General features: G+C 39.5%; 1 protein-coding gene across 6 annotated transcripts; it reads left to right on the top strand.

Moving 5' to 3' along the window:
- The first annotated feature begins 8354 nt into the window (after window positions 1-8354).
- LOC112274209 (phototropin-2) lies at window positions 8355-16496 on the top strand. Of its 6 annotated transcripts, none has more exons than XM_090245924.1 (22): window positions 8530-8741; window positions 8835-8921; window positions 9101-9260; window positions 9762-11019; window positions 11180-11271; window positions 11440-11945; window positions 12072-12142; window positions 12281-12387; window positions 12533-12582; window positions 12700-12804; window positions 12941-13000; window positions 13128-13217; window positions 13339-13581; window positions 13702-13805; window positions 13931-13980; window positions 14127-14233; window positions 14561-14689; window positions 14825-14989; window positions 15136-15276; window positions 15487-15614; window positions 15809-15919; window positions 16086-16496. In XM_090245924.1, the coding sequence occupies exons 4-20, from the start codon at window positions 9875-9877 to the stop codon at window positions 15607-15609; spliced, it is 3288 nt and encodes a 1095-aa protein (XP_090102050.1). In that variant the 5' UTR covers window positions 8530-8741; window positions 8835-8921; window positions 9101-9260; window positions 9762-9874; the 3' UTR covers window positions 15610-15614; window positions 15809-15919; window positions 16086-16496. The 6 variants fall into 6 exon arrangements, with proteins under 6 accessions (XP_073385943.1, XP_073385945.1, XP_090102052.1 ...); XM_090245923.1 differs by having other exon boundaries at window positions 8601-8741; window positions 8835-8937; XM_090245926.1 differs by lacking the exon at window positions 8835-8921 and having other exon boundaries at window positions 8401-8741; window positions 13339-13500.
- Window positions 16497-17181: the final 685 nt, after the last annotated feature.

Below are 17181 nucleotides of genomic sequence, written 5' to 3'. Positions count from 1 at the left end.
ATCTTTGTAAAATTTATAATAAAATGATACTTAATCATATATATATATATATATATATATATATATATATTGAGTAATACACTTAAAGTATTCTAAATCTGATAATATGATATATATGTATATATATATATATATATATATATTTTCTAAGAATAAATATGGAAAATTATTAACTACTGACTGATTGAATAACTCCTTTTTTTTTTTTTTTGTAAATTGCACCTAACATATAACATATCTATTTAGAGGATAACAAAATATAAAAAGCCAAATGGTAAAAGAGATCAGATAATTTTCTTTCTGTTGTTTACTAAAATTATATTTTAATTTCAAAAGTACTGGAAGGCCACAAAAAGAATTATGAGAAACTTTGGTCAGATCTGAATATCATAAAAAATTCAATTTAGTAAAATTTAACTTATGAAATTCTACAGTTATTTGAGGTTGTTTCAAAACCAAGTTGAATTCTTGTGATTTTAAATTACCATTTCTTGTGTTGATAATACAAAAAACAAATACTGTTTTAAATATTAAAGTCCTATATTAATTTTTGAATTATTATTTAAAAGAATGGATTATTACTTTGATTTCAATAAAAACCACACAATTCTAATTAAAACATATATAATTCAAATGTAAAATTTACAAAATAAAATTAAAGTAAAATTTTGCATTAATAAAGATGTGTAAAAACATATAAATGTACTTATATTGAAAGAAATATGTATATAAAAATTTGAAAGAAAGATGTATTTTATTATAAAAAAGTGATGAACCATGTCCTGCGTAGAATTCACAAGAGTGCCAAAGGGATAATGTATATATATATATATATATATATATAACTAAAAGTGTATGTGTGTAAAAGGGTGGGTTTGCGGGCATGAAGGGGGGGAATTGCGGCTACGAGTGGAGAGCAGCGGAGAGCCAAAAGCACCGAGGCAGGCATCCAGGATGGAGAGAGAGGACCAAGAGGAGAAGGAGGCACACGAAGAAGAAGAAGAGGACGAAGACGAGGAGGGGGAAGAAGCAGAAGACACATGGGGAAGGAGAGAAGGAAGGAAGGAGAGACTCTGACACAGACACAGAGCGAGAGAGAGGTGGAGTGGGCGAGGGACTGACACCTCTCTCGCCGTCTTCCACCGGCAAAGTGCCGCGCAGTGAGCCTCATCCGATGAGCGTGGACACAGACCAGGCACGGCGCAGCTGCTGCAGGGAACGCGAATGACTGATTCCTGATGAGGAGAACTGCTCCACCCCCGAAGAAGAAGAAGCCAAACAAATCCTGGACGGAGTGCGAGCGGGCTGTACAGCGCGACGCCGCCCACAAATATGGTAGCCCAGCTGTAACGCCACCCCACACGCGCTTTTGTCTACTTTAGACTGGCTGAGTACCTGCGACCATTGCCCCTCGCTTTCACACACACGCACGCACACCCGCTCCTGCACCCAACCCACTGCCCGCACGCTTGTCACGGACTGATAGACGATTGGGGGAAGTGGCCATCTCAGGATGTGCGAGATGGAAGCGATTTGTTGGTGCAGCAGACAGCAGCCCCCCTTCCTGAGGAACATGCATGGCCCCCCTCCCCTTACTTCTCCATTCCTCCTTGCATTGCATTGCAGTGTATTGCATCTCATCCCGTTGGATCCGATTGCAATGCATTCTCGCCCATGCAATCGGTGTCGGGACGTAGACGGGAGTGAGAATCACGGCCACCCTGAACGTGGCACTGTGGGAATGCAGCGTTGATGTTGTAAGCTAGCAGTGGGGCATGGGGCATGCATGGGCTTGAGCTCCCTCTCCTCTCTCCCTCCCTCCATGATTGCCCACTCGCACAACACTCACTCATTGACTCACTGACTCAATCACTCCCACCCTCCCTCATAGTGAGAGTCCCCTACATATAATCAAGCTTTCGCTCTCTGCAGTGATGTTAATCCTTCCAAGTGCGCAGTTGATGCAACAAAACAGACTTCCTCTCTAGAATTTGCACTTCGAACGAAAACCGAAATCGAAATTTATTTATCTTCATTCATCATGATGGTTTTTTATTTATTGTTACACCAGTAACATATTTCAAACAGAGTTCATTTTTCTTGTTTCTTTGGTAGAGCTTTGAATCAACTCAAATCGAGAAAATATATGTTCAAAGAAAATAAACAAGTATAAATAATTGAATTTTATAAAATTTAAATACAAACCCTCTTTCCAACAACATTTTTTTTTTCTTTCTTTAATTGTAAGTTTTTTTTTTTTTTTTTTTTTTTTTTTTTTGCATCAAATCATTCTGCATATCTTTACTTATATATTATACAATTGTAAGAATTTTAGCAATTGCTCTGAATGTAGGAGGCATTGAGTTACAACCAGAGGACCTTTTCAAAAAAATTAAAAATTAGATTCTTATAGCTTAAAGAAAATTAATATTTTGACATTATGTTTAAATTAATAGGCAATTGAGATATAATTTCTTCTCACCACTTTGCAACTAAAAAATATATTTTTAATGTTTCAGAATTATTTATTTAATAAATTGCTAGTGTTTAAAAAATGGGTTGTTAAAGTATATGATAGGATTTATTTTGTTGCAAAATCTAAATTATATGGTTCTTTTGAATGTAAATTTTTTAGTTTACGTATAATTTCACATGTTTAGACATGTTGTCATGATGATTTTATTTTTTATATATACATGTATATTTCGGGTAGATTCCATTTCAGATATTTGATATATATTTGTTTCAATCTATAAATAGATTTTTTACATTGAAATCTTAGCAATTAATAAGAAATAAGACAATTTTTTTGAAAAGAAGTCACTGTTGTTTCATATTCCAATACCAAAAAACGTCCTTTTTTATTTAATTAAGTGTGATCAAGAATTAATTGTGCTAGCTACAATGATACATTTAATAATAATTACTAAATTATACAGTGCATGCCAATATTACATAAATTCTCATACATATACAACCATCACATAGAATCTACTACTTGCATATATGAATTTTTGAATGAATATAATTACAACCATACAATCACACAATGTCATATTACGTGTCGTCCTATTTGAGAATACATTGGGCATTTGGATGTGGAAGATGGAATTATGTTTTATAAGTATCTAAGAATCTTAATATGTTTCACCCTTATAAGAAGAATACAATTTGAATTTTAATTCAAAAGTGCTTAAATCCAATACAAAGTACTCAAAAACAATCTTCCTAGTAATTTCAACTATACATAAACTCCAATTGCCTTGTTACTTTTATAATTAGGCAATTTTGAATTTTCTTTGCAAATCTCAACACTAATGAGTAAGCTTTAGCAAGTTGTAGCTCCTAATCTAACTATCTACTTAGAGCAAAAAATTTTCATACAAATGCCACTATAAGTCTTCTATGTGCTTTAAAAGAATTCACTCTAGTCCAACTTATAGGCCATGAGAAAACGCCCAAAAATCACACTAATATTACTTGGCTTCTAACTTGAAAGTTGATGCAAATGTTGCTATAGTGATTTCTCCTTCTATAATTATTATCTTTAATTCAAAATTGGTATGAAGCTTGATCTTCAAGTCTTCTAACACTGTGTCAAATTTCACCTTGATCCAACTAGTAGAACTTTAGATATCATAGAAATCCTACCCAACCCCAAACTGCGAACTTCTGATATCTTCTTGTATCAAAACCCACATAACTGTCAATCAAACAATTAAATTTTTACAAAATTTTACATACACTTAGTACACTCAATTAACCAAACACCATCAAATTTTGAATTATAGATGTGACACCAATTTCATGAACTAGCCAAGAAAGCTAGCCCTAATTGTATTGTATAAATTCCAAGTTGCCAATACAAATCCTAATTTTGAACAACAATTGCTTAGTCCAAATAAACCCTACCAAAACAAGTCTTACATCTCTAGAATAAGCTCTAAGCTAGCTTTAAAATCCTAATTGGTGATCTTCAAATGAAAACCCTATTTTGCCCTAGATTATCATTTTAATGGCTAGAGGTCTGATTTTGATCCTATCTCACAAACGGTCGACCCCTGGGTATCAATATAACTTATCCTAGGGATTTTTTAGTCCAACACTATCCTCAACTTAAGTCTAGTATCAATCATACTAATTATCTACTTCTTCTATCTTAATTTTACTAATTTATGGTCTTTCTAAGGCAATAAAAGAGTGTCTATAGCCTAGAAGGTAAAATTACTAACCAACCTTTAACCTACTAACTATTAAGACAAAAAAATTAGCTAAAAGGATTTTATAAAAGTCATGTTTAAATATCTTGAATTATTATTGAATCAAGATAATTAGATATTAATTATAAATTTATTTTTGATTATATTTTCACCATATAGTTGTATTATATTACAACAATGGATAATGATGATTTTAAAATGTTATCTATAATTTATTAGATATAAAATTATAATTCTTATAATATATATAAGTTGGCATTAAATGGATTGTAAAAAAGAATATATATATATATATATATATATATATACATGGTGATCTTCAAAATTGTCCCAATATTTATACTCGTTCAAAAAATAATATAGGTAAGTTAAATTTATAGAATGGAATATAGTAAATTTATTAAAATAGTTCATATAATGTATTAGTTTCTTACAAAAATTCTAATAAAATCTAAGTACGCAATGAAAAGAAAAAAAAAATCCTACTACTAGTTTATATATCAGGACAATTTTAAAGGTCCAACATGGAAATTCTTTACTACTTTTTTCATTTTTCTTTGGCTTTCAACACATTTATTATTTGTTTGGACATTGTTTCTATAAGTCTATTGTTATCATCAACGATGATAGAAGAGAAGATTTCTTCTACACAAGACTATAATTTAAGAATTTCTTTTAGAGATGTATCATATTGATTTAGTATTCTTTTCAAAATAGTCCAAAGATTTTCTATAGGATACAAATCTAGTAACTTTCTATAATTGTAATATATATATATATATATATATCCGAATATTTTTGATAACCATGCTAGTTGAGGCAATCTTTAATTTTGTACATCATTTCAAGTTTATGTATACACATACTCTCCATATCATCACAAAACCACTACCATGCTTAATAGTTGAAATTATAGTCTTTCATGATAGTTTTTGTGGATCATGAATCCAACATCAAACTATTCCATCTATTTTTATTTTTATTTTTTATTAATCTTAGTTTCATTTGAGAATATCATATAATTCTAATCATCAATAGTTTAGTATTCATACTTTTTGGCAAATTCTAAACAAGACCTAATATTTATACTTAACAAATATGATTTCTTCTGTTTCGCATATAACTGAAATTTGCTATATGAAGTGTAAAACACATAATAACTTCACTAACTTGTATTCCAAAAATTTCCTTCACATGTTTAATACCTTCCCTTGCAATAGACACCTTTACTTTAGTTGACTATTATAAGAGTATCATATTGTTGTAGATTGTACATATTACACATTATATAATTTATTTGTATAGTAATATAATATTTATAATTAGTAATCATCTACAAATTATTATTTGAAAGTATTATTATTATTTTTTTTTAAAAAATAATTGTTAACAACCACATCTAAACTCTAATTTTTTAAACAACTACTGGTTTTTAACATATAAAATCTCATGGAATTAATTTTGAAAATATATGTCACCATAATAATGAATTATATTTTGTTTCATATAATATACTAAACAATACTTAATAGGAGAAATTGTGTCTTTGTATACTTTATATTTGAAATAGTGATTGCGTGTGATTTCTCATCAATTTTTCAAAAAATATTTTAGATATTGTTTATCCTGAAATTTTCAATAAATCTTAGATTTTACTTTTTTATACTATATTTGTAATGATAATCACACTTATCAGTAACATGTAATAAGTCAAATTATTAGACATGTGTATGTAATAAATATGTACTGTACTCAAAAATAGAAGTTTAATAATTGAACCTTATTTCTAGAATGCAATGCAACTCTTTTTTATTTTAATGACTTCACTTTTTTACTTTTTCTGTTTGAACTAAAACAAAATTACATGTAGTTGCTTACAAAGATAAGTTTCAAGTTTCAAGAAAAGGCAATGAAACCCATTCATGATCGCACCCACCTTTACTCAGTTTGTTAGGAAACACACATGAATTCTTCCTACACCAAGGCAAGCCAATAATTGCAAAAAAAAAGAAATTAAAAATCATATACCCAATTATACACAGCGAGAGAGAGCGAGAGAGAGAGAGTGCGAGAGTGAGAGAGCAAATAGCACTGATGTCAAATGCATACTCAAGTCGATGACAACAGTATTAACTTGGAAGAGAGGATGGAATTAATGGGGTGGCCTTTGCGTCTCATCGCAATCACCCACCCTCTTGCCCCTCAAGAAAGGTATTATAAGTAGAATAGAGGAAATGCAAAAGAGACTGCATCCTGACTGACCACACACAATGCAATGATGCTGGTGTAGTCTTCCAGCCTCTCCAATTTCTTCAAAATAGTCTTTACTATTCCCCCTCCCCCAACAGATGAATTCTAGACTGCTGTCTGTGCTGACGGACATGGGTGAATGTAGGTGTGAGTGTGTGTAAGAATGAATATATCAATGGATGGATGGGACTCTCTAGCTCAGTGTTTGTGTTTGTCTCCCCGTTCTTCGGGATTCCTTCACGGAGTGTGTGCGATATGCGCGAGATTTGTGTTTTTACTTTTGGAAAGCAGGGGGCCGAAGCAAGCAGTTCACAGCACTGGACTAACTGAATCGGCAGATCTTCACGTATTGGACTCGGAGTTAGATCCTCCATCTCATGGAACGCACAAAAGGATATTGCAGTCTAACTTAAGCTGTTGGCGGAGTGGGCAGAGACCGGTCAAGCTGGGTTGAATGCTTTTGGGTGACCTTTGACGAAGGGAGCGCCACCGTGGATTCATCTGCGCCATGCAACCTAGCCGAGTGGAATGCGTCCGAAAGCCAAGAATCCACATCCGATTGCCCACCGTGTGTGGTTGCTGATACCGCCACATCATCAATTGGCAACAAGAGCAATTCGGCACCCTCGCGCTTGTCTGTGGGTATGAATTGTGGCCCCCATTCTGTGCGCTAGCCTTAGTCTACCACTATTTCGAAGTCTATGAAATTAAAAATGGAACAGTTTTCTTAAAAAAGGATGATGAGGACCTCTGTGGACCGTGGAACGCAAAAATGCCTGCTGTGAATTGAGCTTGAGCTCCTGGGTGTTTTGATCCAAGAGCACTTAATGTGCCGCATTAGTTTGCCGTATCTGCGAAACTTTCCTTGTGAGTTACTGCCATCTCACGCTTTATGTTCACATTCCTACTCGGACAAACAGAGATCCTCTGGCCTACTTTCTATGTTCAACGCTGCGTCTACATATGTGTAGCAGCTCAGGATTCCTGCCATTATATATCAATCTAATTAGAAGCCATCCCCGACTTATTGAGGGACAATTTGCTCCTCTAACGATTGGTGCCATGGACGTCTTGGTGTGGCCAGAGTAAACAGTGACAGCATGCAAGTGACGATGGGATTCAAGAGAGAAAATACGAGGCTCGGAGATTTGAAACAGCTCAACCAGAATCAAGAACTGCTTGACCTGATAGTTTAGAGGAACAGTAATTTATCTATGAGCTGAAGCATCTACTTGGTACACTTGTCATTAAAGCAGACGTTTGACTGCCTTCCATGATACGAATAGATAAAACTCGTACGCTTCGGCATATCCGAGGCACAAGCACAGTAGGATCGAAAAAAGGAGTGAAACGCAGCTGCCTCACAGTTGGACTGCGCTGGCATCTGGTGTGCTTCTCTCAATGGCCATGTCGTGAAGATTCCTCAGCCACGGAAGTCTGGCTGCACTGAATGATTGTCATCCGTTCCCAGTGATTTCCAACCACCACCTGTATCGGGAATAATCGTCACTACCAATCATGTCGGATCAAATTGTGTTCCAGAAAAAGTGATTACTACTCAGGATTATTGACCAGCCAGCTGTGCAACGAAAGATTGAAGCACTCAGGCACCAATCTCTAGTGCATATTGCAGCAGACCATTAGAAAACTGCCTTGGTCGCCAATCAATCCTCAAAGGCGAAACTACACAGTGCTAATCATGGAAAGTCAGAGATGGTCCTTGGTGTATTCTTGTAGAAAAGGAGTTTCGAAGGAATCTTTTGGATTTACTCACTCACACGAGGAAGGGAAGGATGAAATTCGCATCCGAGGATGAGGCACACACCCACACAGCCACACTACATACGGTTGGCTGGGCCCACAGAAAGAGACGGTGAATGGTTCACCACAAATGGTGAGGAAGCGCGCGAAGCAGATCAGAGCGGGAACCAAACACTCGTTCTCTGGTCTGCCTCATCTCCAGCTGCCTGCGACGTAGATAGTTGTCTGGTAGCCCCCTGGCTGTGTTGAAATGGATAATTATGAACGGCCTATCTGTTATAGCTAATGCAACCCAAGCAAGATTTTCTCCCAAATTTGCCTTCTCGCTCTTACCGCTCCACACTCATCCCTTCCAACTTCCTCTTTCAGTTGCTCCCTCAAGGTCGTCACAGCTCCTCTACCTCCCTCGAAAATCAATCTCTAGACTCTCTTCTACTGGCTTCGCTATCCTTGTTTTTCTGCTCGAACGCAGGTTTCAACCATCACCAACCTGCTACCTTGGGTCACTAGGTACGCAGCACTCTCTGCCTTCGTCGAATGCTGTGGGGATTCATTGTTTAAGACCTGAGATTTATCGTGGGGGGGGGGGGGGGGGGGGGGTAGGTTACAGGTGCTCGTGGATACGCCTCCACCTTCACTCCTCTCTTCCAATTTTATCAAGATTACTGTCACAGCTGCAAAGTTCTGCCAGTGCGAAATCCGAATTGTATTTCCTGCTTGTTTCGATGATTTTACGCTGGTGCTTTGAAACTTATGAAATGCCTTGGTGGCTCGTTTTCCCCATCCCTTCTCTGTGCTGTCAGTGTTTCATGTTGTGAGAGGGAGAGATAATTGCATTGACTGAGTTTAGATTTTTTATTTTGTAACAGCATACTCCACAGTAAAGTTTAGAGGGCGTTAGATAGAGGTCAGAAACCCCGAGCAGTGTACAGACGCAATCTTTTCGCCAGCACACCCGCTGGCCCGCGGTTGAAGAATTCAGACGTTGAAGAATAATTGGAGAAACGTTTACTGTTTCAGTTTTTCAAGGTAATTTGAGTGGAGTAACTAGAGATTCTCAGGTTCAAATTCCTCAGAGTTGTGGCGAGTGGAAAGTTCAGCTATTCGATGCCAGGAAAATGGTGGGGGTATACAAACTTTTTGTACTAGAATATTTCTGCGAGGACCTGTGTTTCACGCCAACTTCGATATAACAGCTGCAGAACACGACCTTACCCGTCTCACGTCGACACTTTGAGTCGAGTTTCTTTGTGTTAATCTTTGCTCAACATTTGTCAATGTACGTTGTTAGCGGGTACTTGTATTCGGAAGCAAAGAGTACATTTACGAAACGAAGGCACATTGCAGTCGTTTTTTGGAACATGCAAAGCTACGACGGGAGTTGATTGAACCTCTTCAAAATTAGATTCTCTAGAGATTCAATAACTACTCGTCAATTCGAAGTGCATGATTGAGCAATATTGGTTTGGGTCCGTACAGACAGATATGCTGCGAGAATGGTTTTGACATTTTGTGTGTGAATATGTCCAGCCGACCATCTCCCTTGAAGTGGAAGAGCCTCCGTTTGATTTAAGATGGTTCGCACAAACGTTGATGTCGTTGACGATGATGGCCATCTCTACTTACACCAGCCACGCTGACTGATGGACGAATTTGGGAGAGTGAGTTCGGGGAGTTCAGGCGTAGACAGGAAACAGCAGGAATTCTCCGAGCATTTCAGGATGCCGTCTCTGGAGCCCTCAACGAGTTTCCCAACGTTTGGGTCATATGCCGGTAACAATAAGAAGCCCATGGACAGGGGAAACCGAGGCTCTCTGGAAGTATTCGGCGGTGCTCCGCGGCTCATGCAAGCGGGGGTATATGGCGGTCCGGCAGTCGCGGAGAACATTGAGCCGCAAGAAGGCAGCCCCAATCTTCTGCAAAGCGTCTCGGGGTCGCTCAGCAGCTGGAGCGGAGTAGACGTCGAATCACCACAACATTCACTCGGTCCGAAGGTGACCTCAACAGTTCCAGCTCTGGCACAGAGCAGCCGCAAATTGGCAGAGATCGAGAAATCTCTTTCAGAGAGGGCTATGGTTGTAGAAGGGCTGACATCGAAAATGAATTCTGCCAGAAACTCTCGCAGCAACTCACAATCGTCTCGGGGCAATGATCACGCGAGTGACAGGGATGTAATGAAGCCCGTGAAGGAAAACTCTTTGTCGCAGGAGCTCATGGCTGAGAGAGTTGCTGAATGGGGACTCGTGCTCAGGTCTAGCGTAGATGGACAATCGCAAGGCGTGACCACTCGTAAGTCAGAGGAAATGCGGATGAGGCGATCAAGTGAAAATTACCAGAGACCATCTGGCTCTTATCGAAGATTCTCTGAAGAGTACCAAAAGTCGGAGTATATTCCACGCACGAGACCAGGCTCGAGAGCACACTCGGAGGTGTCAGAGGAGGTACCTGTGCGTGTTTCGGAGGATTTACTTGACGCATTGTCTTCCTTCAAGCAAACCTTTGTGGTATCAGATGCAACGAAACCGGACTACCCCATCATGTACGCGAGTGCGGGATTCTTCAGCATGACTGGGTACAGCCCGAAGGAGGTGATCGGCTACAATTGCCGATTCTTGCAAGGCCCTGACACGGATCCCATGGAAGTTGAAAAGATTCGGCAGGCTGTGAGGACTGGGAAGCCTTTCTGTGGCCGGTTACTGAACTACAGAAAGGATGGGACGCAGTTCTGGAATTTGCTAACCATCACGCCAATCAAGGACGAAAATGACAAGGTCATCAAGTTCATTGGGTGAGGACTGAAAGCTTTCCACATTGACGACCAATTGATCACGTTTTTATTATTATATTTATATTGTACTTTTGTTCTCGAATTGCAGTGAAGACCTAAGCAGTTTCGTTGTAATGAATTGCTGGTTTTGAATTGATTTGGGAGCTTTTGGTTTGTACAGGATGCAAGTGGAAGTGAGCAAGTACACTGAGGGTGCTAAAGCCGTGGCTCGACGTCCCAACGGTCTGCCCGAGTCGCTCATCCGATACGACGGTGTGTTTTGCTTGCTGAGAATTTCTGACTGAATTTGCCGAAGAGCGCGCCTGTAACATCGCAATTTCTGAGTAGTCCTAGCGTCAATTTTCACGATTTCATTTGTAGACTTCGAGATGCATTACTGATTAATTGAGTGCTTGTGGCTCTGGATTCTTTTGTTTGCAGCTCGGCAGAAAGATAAAGCAACAGAATCGGTGACTGAGCTAGTGGGAGCCTTCAAGAAACCGCCGCCAGTGACTCCGCCGACACAAGCGATTGCAGCAGATTCGTTCGTGTCCCCACTCCCGGGCATTCACTCAATCTCATCGCCGAAGTTCTCTAACGTCAAAGAGCACAGCCACCGTGGCTCCAGTGAACCTCACCCCAGCTTGCGCCACCAGAAGCTTTCCGGAGTGTCGGAACATGATCTCATGTCTACCACTCGCAGCAAGCGCACGTCAGGATTCTTATCCCTCCTTGGGATAGGGAAGTCGCAACGATTGATGCACGAAGATATCCCGGAATCCGAGTTCGATCCAGAGGTTGTAATGCTGGGGTATGAGCGGCCTGAGAGCCAAGACGACTTTGACCGTACTCTGGGTATCCGTAGAGGAATCGACTTGGCCACCACGCTTGAGCGAATCGACAAAAACTTTGTCATTACCGATCCTCGGCTCCCTGACAATCCAATTGTAAGCTTCTTGTACTTTCAACCGTTCAATGGTCCCCTGATGTTGCTGTACCATGCTTGATGTGGATGTACTTGCAGGTACTTTCACTGATGGTGAGACTGAAATTGCGTGGCCCCTGTGATGCAGATTTTTGCGTCTGACGAGTTCTTGGAATTGACTGAGTATACTCGAGAGGAGGTTCTGGGTCGGAACTGCAGGTCAATGCCATACACCATAACCAGTTAAATTCTGTTTTTGGAGGACTATCCGATGTCTCTGCTAGAGCGGCTGTACATTCTGAATCCAAATTGAAGCAGCTGTGCGCTGATACTATCAAATATTGGAGAGTTTTGCAGATTTTTGCAAGGCCAAGACACAGATCAAAACACTGTGCAACAGATAAGAGACGCAATCAAAGAGAATAGAGATATCACAGTCCAATTGTTGAATTACACTAAGAGCGGTAACTGATCATAGCTCGCGAAACATCCTTGAACTACTTGTTGCATTATCCACAATGATATTCGAACGGAAGATTTGTACCTACGTTTGTATCATTTGAAATCTGGTATTATTGGTACTTGACTGGTGACTGGTGGCAATTGCAGGGAAACCATTTTGGAATCTCTTCCATCTGCAGGCCATGCGCGATCAAAGGGTACAAATGCTGTGTTTCTAGTTTCAGTTTTTCAGTATTGAAGATCCGGCTCCGAATGATGAGTATCTGGAGCTCTGAGGACATAGCTAATGCTTAGCGTCATATGGTTTCTTTCAGGGGGAGTTGCAGTACTTTATCGGAGTGCAGCTGGATGGGAGTCAGTATGTGGAACCGGTTCGTCATCGACTGTCTGATAATACGGAGAAAGCGAGTGCAAAGCTGGTGCGAGCCATATAAATTCCACCACATTTTCTAGCCTCTGATGAGTAGATCGTGACCTCACGGCAATTGAGTTTCACAGAAAATTCTATGCATTCCATTCCTAGAATCTGTAACCTTACTGCATTCCCTGTTTCAGGTACGAGAAACTGCAAGGAATATCGACGTGGCAGTTCGTGAGTTACCAGATGCAAATACGGTGAGTCACATTGCTTGTTTTTTGTGCCATTACGAATGGGAAATGTCGATCTTGATAGAGTAGCACTATTTTCCTCACTTGAATCGTACTAAAGAAAGGGCTATTTATGCACGCTTGATGATTGCAGTCACCGGAGGACTTGTGGGCGAACCATTCAGAGTTTGTGAAACCCAAGCCACACATGGGTGGAACCGCAGCATGGAAAGCCTTGATTAAGGTAATATTCGAATCATATTCTTGGTTGTTGTTGTCGTATCTAATCTATTTGAATTCTTTTTCTCCAGTAATGCACAAATTCGAACGCAAGCTTTAAGAAGTTATATTCTCGCTATGAGTAGGTGAGGAGCAGTGGACAGAAGTTGGGATTGAAGCATTTCAAGCCCATCAAACCTCTGGGTTGCGGCGATACTGGAAGTGTACACCTCGTATCACTGCGCGGAACTGGCCATGTCTTTGCCATGAAGGCTATGGATAAGACAGTTATGCTGGATCGCAACAAGGTGCATCGAGCTTGTGCTGAGAGGCTTATTTTGGACCTTGTAGATCATCCTTTTCTACCCACTCTGTATGCATCATTTCAGGTTCGAAATATGTTCTTGCTCTCTATGGACTTTCAAGTTCCTAGTGATTAATTGAGTTTTGAAGCAGGTTTGTATAGATTGAGTGCGTTTGTAATACTTTTGCTGTTTTGATTTGTGCAGACTATGACACACGTTTGTTTGATTACGGACTTTTGTCCTGGTGGAGAGCTTTTCTTGGTGCTCGAGAGACAGCCTAAAAAGCATTTTCAAGAGGACTCTGCCAGGTGTGGCTTGAGATGGCGTGTTGGCTGCTGTTGTACAATATGGATTGTAATTTCATTTACTTCTAAAACAAACCGGATCAACTAGCCCTCAACTAACTGGCTGAACTGACCTTGAGTTCTGGCAGGTTTTATGCTGCTGAGGTGGTTCTTGCGCTAGAGTATCTACACTGCATAGGTAAATTCAATTGGCCCTCACTATGCTCCTCCCATCTCTTGCCTTGAATCGTTATTATTGAAATTATGGAGGTTTTGTCCGTTTTCTAGAAGTGGGCGACAGGTCCCTTGTTCCTAACGTACTTTTCACGACTGTTTCGTTTTCAGGAGTGGTCTACAGAGACCTGAAGCCAGAAAACATCTTGGTCACAGCTAGTGGACATGTGCAACTCACTGATTTTGACCTGTCTTTCGTATCCTCACCTCGAGTGGAGGTTTGTTTCCTGCTCTATACCTGGGATCACGAATCTAGTTCCATGAACGGGGAGAACTATCAAATAGTGTGGTGTCAGACGAGCTAAATGCCCAATAAAATACTTAAAAAATTGAGAAGTCTTACATATGAGGTTTATTCATATTCAACACCCGAGACAAAGTAGCAGGCCACCCATGGAATACAGATGATCTAGCTCGAATTCTCTTAAACTTATTCCCGTTTCCTGATTTGGTTGTTTTCAGTTCTTGTGCGACTTGGCTATGTCGAACCCGATTACCGTGTACTTTTACTAAAATGCAGAAAAATCTGGAACAATGCTGTGCAGATGGTCACACCTCCGAAGCCAAAAAAGAAAAGCAGGAAGAAGTCTAAGAATGTTCCTCGCCCTGTGATCTTTGCTGAGCCAGTGACATCATCGAACTCTTTCGTGGGGACCGAAGAGTATATTGCCCCTGTGAGGATACCTCTTCTTAGCTGCTCTTGGAGTTTGCAAAGTGTGTGGACTGCATGATCAGATTTTCTCATGTTTCGATTCAAACCTAGACTTCCTGATTGTAACCTCTTTGAATTGACCGTGTTGGTTGCACAGGAGATCATTTCGGGTCTAGGGCATAGCAGCGCTGTGGACTGGTGGGCTTTAGGTATATTGCTATATGAGATGCTATTTGGACGTACGCCATTCAGAGGGAAGAATCGACAAAACACTTTCTCAAACATTCTAGAGAAGGAGCTCTACTTCCCATCAAGTATTCCTGTAAGCTTCTGAGCATGATTGACTGGAGATGTCTTACATTTAGAACTCCAATACTATTTGGATCAGTATCTTGACTGTATTCAGTTAATGCCGAAGTATCTAGTCTTGAGCAATGAGGATTTGACTTTGACAAGAACGGCTTGCAGGTGAGTTTGGAAGCTAAGCTGTTGATACGAGATCTTCTTAACAAAGATCCTCTGAAGAGGCTTGGCTCTTATCGTGGTGCAAATGACATCAAGAATCACCCATTTTTCAAAGACATCAACTGGCCTCTCATACGCATCATGGTATGTATTAGTTCAAATGCTTCGAGGCAGTTCCAGTGCCATCTCTCTCGTGGTTTGTTCGAGAATGAATTGTGTGGTACCAAGCATGTAGTTCCTTCTTTGTGTATCCATTCAAACCCATAAACGCTGGGGGGTGGTTCCGATTATCAGACTCACACCATTTACATTACTTGTCTGATCTGTGCTTGTTGAATTCCGTGTGCTACGCAGACACCACCTCCTCTCGAGGTCCCACTGAATCTCACCTCGAGTCTGCCAGACTTTGAGGACAAAGACGCAGAGCTTGAATGGGACGATCTTGAGGCTGACTCAACGTTCAATGATACTTTTTGATACTGGTTTGTAGCATACTTAAACAACAACCTTTTTCTTGCTTTCTTTCTTTTTTCTTTTTACTTTCTTCCTTTTCAGAAATAATGTAGGAATTGGGTATCGCTTCCTCGTGTAAGAATGCAGAGACATTTTGCAAGTGATTTCGAAATATGATGGTATACGACTGTCATTTTCTAACACAAGTCTTACGTTTTGTCAGTCAGCTAAGCGTTGCATCTGAGTCAGATAAGACTTCTTCCAAGACATCTTCCAGTCCGTCTGAATATTCTATGTCTTTGCGTGCGGCTCCAAGTCGAGTTACCGCAGCCAGGTGCTTCATCTCTACTATTCATTTAACAATCTACTCACAGACTAGGTCTGCTGAGTGGTGGTTGAAGTTGAAGTGGTTGTTACGAAATCTGGTGGGCCTCTTGCGACTGCATTGTTCACTCCTACCTGGAGAGTACCACTGACATCCAGTGTGTGTCCGAATTCAGGAACTTCATTCTGGTGAAGCAAGTTAAGAAACCAAGTCTCCACAGGTTGTATACTATTTTATATGGGTTAACAATCGTGCCCCACTGGCGCTTTCAGTTCATGCCATTTTTGCAGTGCATCATCAAGGGTCCTGACGTCTAGCGACAGTGCAGGACTTCCATGAAGAATGGGATGTTGTAGAGTCCAAGCCCCGCCAAATAAGATTTTTGAGCTACTAGGTACTGAAGAAAGGTTAAGGTTATCACAATATGCAGGTCAACTTGCGATGAGGTAGAACATAGTACGAGAGAAATATATATATATATGTATATGTATATTCACTCATCCTATCACTGTGTGCGGAAGTGCTTCCGAATTTAAATTTACCAACAGTAATGAAAATGGCTTCTTATAGTGAAAATTTCAATACAGTTCAACATTGTAAGAGGATGTTTGAAGTGCAAAATTATCGTCAAACAATCAGGCATACATAATTTCCAAAAATTTCAGTAACTCTAAAGAAACAAACCTACTTAAATTTGCTAAATACTAACCAGGATGCATTAATTGATATTTCTTGTATTTCTGCGTTGCACATCTTCTGATAATCATATACTGTTCAATCAAAAACTTTGTTTATATTTCAACTTTTAAAAAAAATTGAAGTTTTTTTTTTTTTTTTTTTTTTTGTATGTTTTTGAAATGAGCTTCAAAAATACATATGGACTATACAATCAATATAACATGAGTGATTATCAATTAGCTATTGGCTCATGCTACATACACACATACTATATCTATACACAGTCAAGGCCTTTGATTGGCTGCTGTAAATCTCCTCTTTCTTGTCTTGGTATGAATCTTAGTTCCTTCTTCTCCCTCCTATTTGTCTTGACTTTCTCCTATTCTTTGTCTCAGTGTGAGTCCTAAATGTCTTCTTCTTCCTCCTTGTTCCAATGTATGATGCAAGTCTTGGACTTTGTCCTTAATTTTTTAGTTTTTGCTGCCTTGATAAGAGAGAGGGAGAAGAGAGAATTGGAACTTGTGCCAAGACAAAAAAAGAAGGAGATGAGAGAATTAGGGCTTCCACCTAGGAAAAGAAGGAGAGGATGTTTG

The sequence above is a fragment of the Physcomitrium patens genome, chromosome 21 (assembly GCF_059467195.1).
Source record: "Physcomitrium patens ecotype Gransden chromosome 21, ASM5946719v1, whole genome shotgun sequence".
NCBI lineage: Eukaryota > Viridiplantae > Streptophyta > Bryopsida > Funariales > Funariaceae > Physcomitrium > Physcomitrium patens.
This window is presented reverse-complemented; position numbering and strand designations above follow the sequence as displayed.